Consider the following 12,039-nt stretch of genomic DNA (forward strand, 5'->3'; position numbering starts at 1 on the left):
AATGTCTCTAGTTTGAAATGTCCTTTTCTTGCCATACCGGGGAAATAATTGAATCTATATTGCAACCATATTACAGTAATATGCTGACCATTGTATTATAAACACTACTTTGATTAATATTGTGTTAATACTTATGAATAAGTGGCCAGAAAAGGAAAATTATGTACATGTTTATTTTTCTCTTACATTTGTGTGTAGGAGGAGAAGAATGTGAAAGGTATTGATGAGTCATTGTCTTCTATCTTCTCAGGTCCCCAGAGTCCTTGTGAGCGAACAGACTTGCGCATGGCTATCGTTGCAGATCACCTGGGACTCAGTTGGACAGGTGAGAACATTCAGCATTATTTTTTTCTCTCTCAGGCTCCTTCCACCTCACTATTTATCTTTGGCCCATCTGTGTTAACCTGTGTTATTTACTGCCATCTTCAGGCAAACAGAATATCTTACCCAGAATCTATGCTGTTCTTACACAGCCCTTAAAAGGAAAAGCTAATGATCATTTAATAAGGACAGAAAATAATAGAACAATCTCCTGTCACAGAGAAGCATTGAAATTTCCAGTAAATGTAGTGATGAGAGTGATGATGCGACTGAAGTTAAAAGCTGTTTTATCAATCACATGATTTAATGATTTTAAAATACATACTGTACATAACAATTCTATGTTACCCCCTCCCAGTTGTGTGTTTGTACTATGAACAAAATAATAAACACTTAAATACTGCACAGTAATGTTTGAATGTGTGTGTCTGAGTTGCTATTTCTGTCACATCGCAGAGCTGGCTCGGGAGATGAACTTCACAGTGGATGAGATCAACCACATCAGGCTAGAGAACCCCAACTCTCTGACAGCACAGAGCTTCATGCTACTAAAGAAATGGGTCAGCCGGGAAGGGAAAAATGCCACAAGTAAGACTATTTTTATATGTGGAAGTATTACTTTTCTGTCTCTTTGTATTGAGAATGATGTTCCTTAAAAATTGCCATATATTTGATTGTTCTCAACATTGGAAAAAGCAATTTTGCTCATATTTACAAACCTTGTTTCATCGGTTTTCAGGTGTCTGAATTTAAATTTTTTTTGTCTTCTTCTTTTCTTCCACAGCGGATGCCTTAACTGCAGTGCTGACCAAAGTCAATCGGATGGATATTGTGACTTTACTGGAGGGCCCAATATTTGACTATGGTAACATTTCAGGCACGAGATGTTTTGCCGATGATAACGCTGTTTTCCGGGATCAGGCTGATGGTAAAGTTTAGCTCTGTCTAGCTGACCTCTTACCTCTCCCTGCTACCTCTTTTGTTGTGCCAGTGCATGGATCACATGTAGTTCTAGTGCTAATCTCTAGGGAAGTTTTCAGATTTGGATTTTGTTTGGACAACTGGCTCCTACCGTTCCCTGAATGCATTCCTGGTTTCCACGCTTTACAGTTTATTAACTTGAATCCATCTTGCTTTTCAATTTGAATTATACCCATATATTTAATAGACTTTGAATTGGCTTCTTTGGAATTTATCACCCTGTTTATGCATTTTTATTTTTTTATTAAATCAGGCTCAAGTTGAAATCCCCCTCTACCAAATAGTGTATCCAGTTGTCACAAATGAGCAATATCCACTGTAAAATCCAATTTTAAGTGCATGTTGTAACATACTGCTTTAAATGTTTTTCAATGATGTCTGACTTAAGTAGATATTACGTAACCCTGTAGAGTCTGCCTTTCTTTGTTGATTTAGTTTAGTTCTCCTAGTTCTCCTCCAGTTCCTCTGAGCCTTCCTTGGATAGATGAGAGAATCTCTTCCTCTGTGAAACCAGACTGCCTCCTCCTCCTCCTCCTCCTCTTGTTCCTCCTGCCTCCCATCACTTCCTCACAGCAGTATCCACTGCTGATAACAGCACATAACAGCTCTTAATCATTTAAGAGTCATGTATTGCTGATATCTATGTGCCCTCTCATCCCTCACATGCCTCCTCCTCCACAGATCCCCCAGTCACGTTATTCATTCATCGTCCTGTTGTGCAAGCATGTTTCACATCAAACATTTATGTATTCTTTTTCCCTCTTTTTCTAATTCATTTTTTGTTTCTTTTGGTCTCTTCTGCATAAATATTGCCTTCTTCCTTTCCTATAGTTTGTGTAATTATCCCTCTAACTCCCAGAAGCACTCAGGCTGCCTTCATCCTGCAGACACCCACTCCCTTCTTTACAACGCCAACCCCAACACCCCCACCCACTCCCTTCACACCTACTGCAGCACTTCACTGCCGTCCCTTTTCCCCGCGCCGCTCACCGAGTTATGAGTCTTCCATTTCACTCAAAGATTTGGCACCTCCAGCGCCATTTGAACAGCATTTCAACTTCCTCTGCCCTCCTTCTCCATCCCTCATCTCTCAGCTCAGCCCTGCTGACCCACGTCAGTCCCCTTCCTTCCCTTTCTCACCCCACCCGTCCTCACCGATCCCCCTCATCACTTCACCATTACCTTTCTCATCAGCTGCTGACTCTCCGTCACCCATTCCTTTTTCAGCTACACCTGTACCATCCTCCCCCACTTCTCCCCCAACCTCTCCCATACTCACCACGCCCACTCCAAACACTTCACAAGCAGAAGCAGTCTCCTCCTCTCTCTTATCTGGATCTACCTCTGATCTGTCTGGTCATACTGCTGCCCCTTCCGAACCTGCAACCACACCCACCAGCTTTGTACCCTCGTCTGCTGCCCCTAACTTAACCGAATCCATTACCATACCTGTTTCACCCATCCCCTCCTCACCATCAAGCAGGGCCTCGCCTTCTGTCACTGCCTCTCCAAGCGGAGAGTCTTTAGGGACCCAGCTGGCTGCCTCCACACGCCCTGTCTCACCTCTCTCCTTGTCTACTCTCCCTCCCATCTCTCCCTCTGGATCCCGCTGTCCTAGCCCCAGTCCCTCTTCCCCTCCTCTCCGATCCCTGTCTCCTTGTCCTGCTTGCCAGTGTACTTGTTCGCCCTCCGTCAACCCACCTCCCACTCGAGCCCGTAATAACTCCTCCACAATGGAAATATTTATTTAGCACGCTGTCTTTTATCTCGTTCCCTCTCCTCCCCTTTTCCACCTCACATCTCTCATCTGTCAGCTATCTCATGTGAGCATGTAACAGAACACCCTAGCAAATATTAATATCTTACACTCATCACATCCCACGCTACATAATGGCCTTATGTCACTAATGTGTCCCACTTTCAATGTCTTACCTCACCACAACTGTCAACATTCAACACTCACTGAAAATCAGAACTCCAGATAAACGTGACATTGCTTTTGTGATTACCGTCAAATTAAATATACTTTTGTTTTTATTATTATTCTGTTACATGTGGCATTTTCAAACATATACAGTGAAATGTATTTAATACATTTTACTGCATATGTTTGTATTTCATATTGCCATTATAACTGCTGCTAGTGGTTGTCTGGATACATGCTTTACACTTCAGTCTCTGTGCCATTGCCCGTGTCATATATGTATGTGTCAGGGTGTGTGTGTTGTGGTCTGTTATATTCTTTCGTAGCATGCTTCGGTGTGCGTATGTCTCTACATTTGTCATCCTGTCACCTACAGATTATCAGAGCATTCTAGCGGAGCTGCAGTCCCCCGCCACACTGCACTCTGACCCCCACTTCCTGGAGCCCGAACTCCCCGTCACCCCCAACCCTTCCCTTGCCCCCCAACAACACCACCATTACCCAGCACCAGACACCCCTTTGCTGGCTGACTCCCAGCCTCAGACCCTGCCCTGGAGTCCGGAGATAGAGCCTGGTAGTGGAGAGCCAGACAGCCCCCCTAAGAGTCCCCCTAGACCCTGTGAGCTTGCCCTGGCCGTCCCAGTCTTTGAACTCCCTGATCCTGTCCCTTCCAAGGTCAAAAAGCCCCACATCGCTTTGAACGATCAGCTGCTTTTGAGCGAGGAGGAGGACAGGTCTTGTCAAGAAATGGAGCTGAGCCACAAGCCCAAGTCACACTCCTTCCCTGCGATGTGTGAGTTAGACATCGACATGGCTTACTCCACATCTTCCCCTTCAGTATCATCAGTATCATCAATAACACCTTCATCGCCTGACAGAGCACAAATAGGAGACAGAGGAGTACAGATGGTTGACCCCAATGGGGTACAAGAGGATGTAGGTTTGAAAGGAGGTGAAAAGGAAGTGACAGAAGAAATGAAGAAGGTTGTTGAGATGGTTGCAGCAGAGTTAGGGGAGGGAAATGGATTAGTGGAAAGGTGGGTAGAGCAGGACTTGATTAAAAATGTGGAAAGAAAATGTGAGATTGTGACAAAAGATAGGTTTAAGTTGGAAGAGGAATATAACATTTTGGTGGAACAGAAGGAGGAGGGGTCTGCAGAGGAGGAGAAAGATGTGATAAATGAGCAGCATGTCCCTATTCAAGATGGAAATAAGGAGACAGTCTGTGAGGTGGAGGAGGTGAGAGATGTGCAGAATCTGTTAGAAGAGCAGCATCATTTGGTAGAAATTGGGCATGAAATGGAAAAAGATAGAATAGAAGCAGAGACTGTCAAAGAGGGTATTGATGGAACACCTGGGATACAAAAAGTGGATGGAAGCAGTGAGGAAAGGGTCTACCAAGGTGACAGAGTGGATGACACAGAAGGAGAACTGCAATTCAAGGATGAAGGAGGGCTGTGTAGCAATGAAGGAGAGATTTCCTTGAAATCAGAAGGAGACCAGGCAGCCAAGGACCAGGCTGCAACTGACCTCTCCCCTCAGGCCTGGGTTGAAGCGCTTGGGGAACGCCAGCCCAGTGAGTCTGGATCCAATGAGGAAGAGGATGAGGGAGATGGAGACAAAGAAATCACAGAAGAGGCATTAGGATCTCTGTTGGAGGAGGTGAAGAACGAAGAAGAAGGCTCAGAGGAGAAGGAGGAGGACAAGGAGATCACCGAGGCCAGGGTTCAGGAGATTCCCGATCAGGTTGAACAGGCAGAAAAAGACATGTGTTCACTTTCAGGTTGGCACAGTGATTCATCCAGCGTCAATGTGGAACCACCAACGCCAGGCCGCAGTGTCAGCTCGGACTTGCTCGACAGACGGGAAAGGTGAATAATTTAAAACGTTCGGAGCTTTAAACAGCATCCCTTAAAAAGATAACAATTTTTTTTGCCAACCTAAATTTTTAATCTATCTGAAATCTTAGATCTTAGATGATCAGTTTTTCAGTTCTTTGTACTATACAATCCTGATTCTGATTTTTTTTTACCCGACAGCCAAGAGAACTCTAGTGACTCCATCACTTCCTCGTCCAGGGGCGAATCAGGGAGGTCCCGACACAACGGTGACAACTCAAGGCACTCACCTCAGGGCGGCTCATCTGAGTCATCGAATGGCAAAAAGGAAGAGGGATCACTGGTGTCGGAGAAAAAAGTCCAGGTAATGTTACAAATAATAACAATGATAATAATTAATAGAATCAAATAAAAAAGGCTCTAAATTCCCTTCTTTTTTTGTATCTACTAAAGCACTACATTGTATTGTGATTCTGCTCTTGCAGCCTATGTTATAACTTGTGCTTAAGAAACATAAACCCCAGTGTTTTATTCCAGGTGTCTCTTTTCTGATACAGCCAACCATGGAGCTGAAGAATATAAATGACATCAACTAAATGTCGCAACTGACAAATTCTCTTTCCTTTACATGTGTTTCTTTCTCCTCTTGACTCCCTTAATGTGTTGATGATTTTGAAATGCCTTCTCCAGCAGCGGGTTAGTGTAGATTCTGGCTCAGAGGAAGAACAGACTGTAACCACCAGAATCTTCAGGCGCCGTCTCATTTTAAAGGTACCCTGCAAACCTGGAGCAGAGGCTGGCCTGGGCGCTGGTTTGGTTTGGTTTGGTTTAGTTTCGATTGGTCAGTCTGGTGTGCATTGTAGTGGTTTTGCTTGGTGTACAGATAGTTGTACTCTATTTGTTTGTGTGGACATATGGGTGCATACAGTAGATGTTTGTGTAGATGCACAACTGAGCCCTGTCTTCACAGTTCATGGTACCTCATCGCCATGCTGTTTACATTGGCTGGTTGCAGACTAACCAAGTGCCCCGTCTCTTTCTGACATGGATGTTCCTCTCTCTTGAAGTGTAATTTTTGTGTGGTGATGGTGAAGGATTGATGTTTCAATTGGTCATTTCTGATATTATATTCATATGCTAACCACACACACTTGCAGGGAGAACAAGCAAAGAATATCCCTGGCGAATCTATGACAGAGGAACACTACATGGACCGAGATGGTAACCTCATCAGTAGAAAAGTAATGTATAACTTATCATTTCCATTTTTCCATGCAGCAATACAAACAACCTGTTACAGGGAGAGAAGATTATTGGCTTTATAAAAACAGACACCATCAGAACTTTTTCTTTCTTTGTCGACATCCTTCTGCCTCGGGCAGGTTATCAGGAAGGTCATTCGGCGGGTGTCTACTCCCACACCAGAAAACCAAGGAGATGACAGGTGGCACCGAGACCTTCAGCATAGTCCCACTCTGCAGGAAGAATGGCCAGAGGTTGGCACGAAGATAACCTTTAACACTGATCCAGGGTTCAAAGTCTAATCTTAATGGGATGCCTGGAATATTGTTATCCTCTTGTCAGAAAACAGTAATTAGGAGAACAAAATTAGAGTAAGATGAACAGCTGATGCAACAGTAAGGCTTAAAGCTGCAGTAGAAAACATTTTATGTGGAAAAAAAACATGTACATGAACAACCTCTTCCAACCTGTGAGTCCCACTGGCAGGCCCATCATCAGGAAGTCTGTGGCCAAGCATTGTTCAAACCCACAGAACTTTATTTTATTTAACAAGGTTTTAAAGGTTACGAATTAATTAATTTCATTGATATGCGTGTGAAATTCTGCAAATAACATCTATAAGATATTTCCATTTCTGTAACAGAGTGGATATGAATAGCTAAGAGCATGTTTTGGCTTCAAATATTTCACTTAATTGAGGTTTTGGGACAAGCAGATATAGTACAAAATATAAACAGTGTGTGACATTGTCATGCATATGGATGAAATGCTTTTCCCAACTTTAAAGCTTATTGAGGGAAAATTCAAGGGGGAAATCATGCCACTTTCTCCAAAACAGCACATAATGTTATTTGTAAGCATTGAAGACCTTGAAGTTATATGTTATTGCAGCTTTAAGTCAGTCAGTTGTGTCCAGGGAAGGGGATCATTTAGATTTGATTAGGTTTTCCTCCAGCAGTGCAGGTGAATTTTTTGATTAACACTGCATTAATTGGTTTGGGATAAAACCCTCTATCTCTCCTCTGGGCAAAAATACAAAACACATTAATGCTGCCATTCGAGGTGCAACCTTGCATGTAGTGTTTTGACACTGTGTGGTGTCCATTGTGTGTTCATAACAAAGGGGATGCTGACTGTGTGGTTTTAATGGTCCGCTGACACAATTCTGGTTATATTTTGAACTCATTTTAAAGTGTTTAACTGATTAGTCAACAGTATGACTAATGAGTGTCGTGACTCTGCTGTGAAAGTACAGTCTGTCTCTTTTGTTTCTAACTCTTTCCATAATTACACAATTTTTCGGCTTCCAGGTGTCTTGGTGTGTACTTTTGGCCCTAATTATATTACCTAACAACAAAGCTACTACTAACATTTGCTAGTTTCAGATTTCTGTTCCTACGGTGTGTGGAGTGTTGCTTTTTCCTTTGTTTCTCAGTTTGCCATTTTGGGTTTCAACTTGGCCTCCTCTCAGGAGATAAAAATACCATGTCTCAACTATATTTCTGTGTGTGTTTGTGTTTTCTAGCAAGGAGAAGGATCAAGAAATAGCAGGCGAAAGGAGGATAGAAGATCTGGAGATAAAAAGCACCACTCATAGGGATGGTTGTGCTCTGCCAGGTACAGTAGCTTGCCGACCTTCACTGTAATACAACCATTATTGTTCCCTTGTCTTTGTTGTCCATGTGTATGTATCGTGTTATGTGCATTCTTTTCCTTTTTACATATATTACATTCATGCCATACTCCACTGCTCCATCCTCATTTCCAATGTGCTGCACATCTGCACTGTCTTTGCCTTATATAGTCTATTGCTACTCTGTTCAGTGCTTCTGTAGTACAGTCAGTTCTCTGGTCTGCTCTTCTCTCCTTTAATATGTTCAGCTTTGTTATACTCAGGTCCTGTATTTGACTCTAGTTGAACTCTATAGTGTGCTCACTTCAGTACACTGCACTTAATGACTCTCTACTGCTCTTGACTTAACAGGAATAGTTTAACATTCTGGGAAATACACTTATTCACATTGTTGAATCTCTAGACTTAAAAAATATGCACACCTGTGTCTTGTTTCATTTGTACACTAACGGTAATTTAGAAACAACAATTTGTGGTTTTAGGGGCAGTTACATGCTGTAGCTATTTCTCGAAGAACAACAGCCAGGCAAAGTGACTTCCCAGAGTCACGACGTCACTGTGAAGTTGCCTGGCAACCAGCGGAGTCACACCACTGAAGTGCTGGGCAGATGGATAAACTGTTGTTCGTCAAAGAATAGTCACAGTACAAAACATCCATTGAAACTACAAATTGTAATTTAAAAAAAAATTGTTTTGTGAACTGATTAAACTGAAGATACATTATGTTAAAAAGTTAGCTTAAGAGGTGCTGGTAGGTATATTTGAGCCAGACTAGTTGTTTTCCCCTGCCTCTGGTCTTTATGCCAAGCTAATGGCTCCAGCTCCAAAACCAATGCACAGACATGACATTAATTTTTATCCTCTTATCTAAGTGTGAGCAAGAAAAATAAATAAGTGTATTTCTCAAAATGTCAAGCTATTCCCTTAGTTGCTCTGTTTCTGCTACACAGACTCAAAAGTTCAAAAGGCTGACTAGTGTCTGAGCCTGGTTATCCCCTGGCAACATTTCTGCCCTGTGTGTTCACTGAGTGTGTGTGAATAGGGAACAGTTACAAAGGGAACAGGGGCGATGGGCAGTACACAACTCAGCATTATATTGTCCCACTGATGCCCTCCGTGCCTGTTTTTGTCCACTAAATCCCCAACTCACAACGGCATTGTAGCATCCAGAAAGAGTTTGTTATCCCACCAGCCAGACTGTTAATCCCTGCTGCTGCTCACCCTTATGTTACATTCACAGTGAATCATTCCATCTGTACAAAAACTGACTTAGAAATAATATGTGAAGTCTGGCAAAGGGTTTCTATGGTAACAGAGGTCACCATAACAACCCACGGACCATCAGGTCTTGTCACCACGTTGTCATACAAAGATCGTGATTGAGATTTGAAAAAAGTAATTTCCCATGTAGAAACATTTTATGTGCGAAAGTTTGATGATATTTTCCTTAGAAATCATTTACATGGGTTAATATTATGAAATAGCATTCCTGCCAAAAAAATTCTGGTAATTATAATCTATAAACTTGTCTGATGTCCTATTTTGTGTCTTACAGATGTACAGGAACCGTGTTAGATGTTTCCTGGGAATAAGTGTTACAGAAGAAGACTGGGGAGTTCCAGTGTGAGGACTTCAAGCAAGGGTCCAGTCTGCAACTTTCTGCTTCAAACAAATGGTTTTCACGTGAGAGGAGTCGACCCTTCTGACTTACGCATGAGCATGAAAAACTCACTCCCTGTCAATCAAAGGACCCGGGAGGTTCTCACTTTCCGACTGTGGACCCGTGGACAATGATTCTGCTTCCTGTTTTGTGTGAAACACTACGTGCCATCGGTCCACTGCTGTCGTGAGAGCTTTTGAGGAGCATCGTTTTGTTGTGAGAAACGACAAAGACTCCAATTACTGACAACCACACAGGTGCAACTGTGACCAAAGATGGCACAAGAGCTCAATCCACATGGTTGGTGGAAAGTATGAAATAGACACAAATAACACACAAAAAAAATTCTAATGGAACACTTCAACCAACTTCAACACTCGCCTTATAGTTTTTTCTTGAACCCATTGTTGTCAGGATGTAAATTGTTTGGGAATTTTTTTCTTCCTTTTTAAAACTTAAACTAACACAAAAAGCTTTTTTCTGTATATAGAATTACAATGTGTAAAATTCTTAAAAAGGATACGGTTGAGAACGCACTGAGGAGAGTAACCTTTTCAAGTGCTTTCAAAATGTATTGAAGCAGTTCCACTTTTAAAGATTTGAGTGTAACACAGGTTCTTGTATAATTAATTATTAGAGCAGGTATAATGTTTGTACATGAAAAAAAAGCTGGTTTGATTTTAACAGAGGAAATTTCCAGAAAATCAAATTTCAGTAATTCCCAAAGTGGGAATGGATCTAATCCTGCAAAAGCAGCCTTTCAGAGTACTCATATTTTCATGCATGCTGTTCACATTATTTTAAGTACAATTTTTACAAGTTTGCAAACACTGTATTCAAATGACAAATAAAACCCTTTATCTGTGTACACGTACAGTATAGCCCTAACATTTGTCACCGATTTTATATTTTAAATTGAAAAAGGATACCATTAAAGCATTTATCATGTTGGGAGTGAGGATGAAAAAAGTTCTATAGCTTCTTGAGGGTGCGATGTCTTGTCTGTCTATGTAAAACCGGAGGGCAGCTTCTGCTACAAGAACGAAATTATCTGAATGTAAATGCTAGTAGGCTGGCTCGCTGTAAAATTATAACTGTATTGTGCGTATTGGCTATAAGGTGTAGGAGTCTCTGTACACTGTTAGACTGTTTGTAATCATTTTAGCAGTGTGTCAATTTGGTTTTCTAACGGCTGCTGTGGTATTAAAGGAAAACTGGGGCATTTCATTTTGAATTTTTTGGTGAAGTATTTCCCTCATTTAAAAACCTACTCACATTAAGGATACATAAAGACATTATTTGATTGTAGCTCTAAATAGCATATTGTATGACAAAAACACTGGATGGTCAAAAACAATTATTTAAGCATTAAATAAATTGTGTTTAACTCTGAAACTGTGTGATCTTTTTAGGCTTGAGAGTCTGTATATGCAGTGTCGAATAGAATTGTTTTCACTAGCTCATTGGCAAATTTTACTTTACAATACATTAGGAATTATCTTTGTATTGGTTTTCATTAGATGCCCATGTAGTTCAAGTGTGGTGTTCTACTGGTGCGATGGCTCAGTATGCTGATGTCTATGCTGTGGACATGAAAACTATGTAACTTTTTTTTTTTTTTTTGGGAGGGGTGGGGGTGGGATAAAGGAAGCCAGGAAGGGTGCTGTACACATCCCCTTATACTACTATGTCAATCAGGGGGTAGAGGATCCTTTGATATGGTTGAACTATCAATTTTTGTCAATTTTGTTTGATATGTGTTTTCACCTGAGCAGATTTTTTGATGTACAATTCTTACTAACAGAGTGAAGCCATTGAAATGTAACTATTCTAGCACTTTGGTTATTCAAGGTCTTTTAGAGGCTATAGCAGCAATGATGCCACCACAAATGTTTCAGACGTCTTTAAAAAAAAATCAACCTAAAAATAAAAAAAATAAATAAAAATGCATTGATTTCGCAATACGATTGTTTCTCTTCTTGTCTTTGTGTCCTTGAAATTTTTTCATGATGTAATGTACCGGCAGCAGGGTAACAGTGTAATGACAGACAGTGTCCTTTCAAAGTTATGTGTTTCTTTCCCACCAAAGTGTCCTTGAGCAAGAATCTCTGGGGCTGCTTGGAGACCGTGCGGGGGCAAAAGTTTCCTATAAGGATATCGCTCTGTGTGATAACAGATGATAAAGTGGAGGGAAAAAATGCTTTCAAAGGAGTCTAACCTAGTCTAGGCTCTCTAGGGTTTGCTGTGTGATTTATTGACATTACATAGCCCATAGCAACTGGATATTCTATGCAATTTATTCAACATTTTCTGCAACTTTATACATCCCACAGAGGGATGAGACTAATCTATGAAAGTACTACTTACTACTATAAAAGTAATACTAGTGGTACTGTCCAAAATGAGTGTGGTACTTTGTTACAGAGGTGGAACACAATAG

General features: G+C 41.3%; 1 protein-coding gene across 18 annotated transcripts in view; it reads left to right on the forward strand.

Annotated features, from left to right (window-relative positions):
• LOC137197189 (ankyrin-3-like) overlaps positions 1-11,563 on the forward strand; it is a 126,757-nt gene extending 115,194 nt beyond the window's left edge. For 17 of the 18 annotated variants that reach the window (XM_067610405.1, XM_067610404.1, XM_067610408.1 and 14 more), the window contains 10 exons: positions 251-325; positions 778-909; positions 1,106-1,249; positions 3,603-5,097; positions 5,266-5,428; positions 5,755-5,835; positions 6,222-6,305; positions 6,447-6,560; positions 7,832-7,923; positions 9,495-11,563. In XM_067610405.1, the coding sequence (XP_067466506.1) occupies positions 251-325; positions 778-909; positions 1,106-1,249; positions 3,603-5,097; positions 5,266-5,428; positions 5,755-5,835; positions 6,222-6,305; positions 6,447-6,560; positions 7,832-7,903 (2,360 nt within the window). In that variant the 3' untranslated portion in view covers positions 7,904-7,923; positions 9,495-11,563. Of the gene's footprint in view, positions 1-250; positions 326-777; positions 910-1,105; positions 1,261-3,602; positions 5,098-5,265; positions 5,429-5,754; positions 5,836-6,221; positions 6,306-6,446; positions 6,561-7,831; positions 7,924-9,494 lie in introns of those variants that run through there. The other variant, XM_067610403.1, reaches the window with a different exon arrangement.
• Positions 11,564-12,039: the final 476 nt, after the last annotated feature.

This window comes from Thunnus thynnus, chromosome 14 (genome assembly GCF_963924715.1).
Source record: "Thunnus thynnus chromosome 14, fThuThy2.1, whole genome shotgun sequence".
Classification (NCBI taxonomy): domain Eukaryota; kingdom Metazoa; phylum Chordata; class Actinopteri; order Scombriformes; family Scombridae; genus Thunnus; species Thunnus thynnus.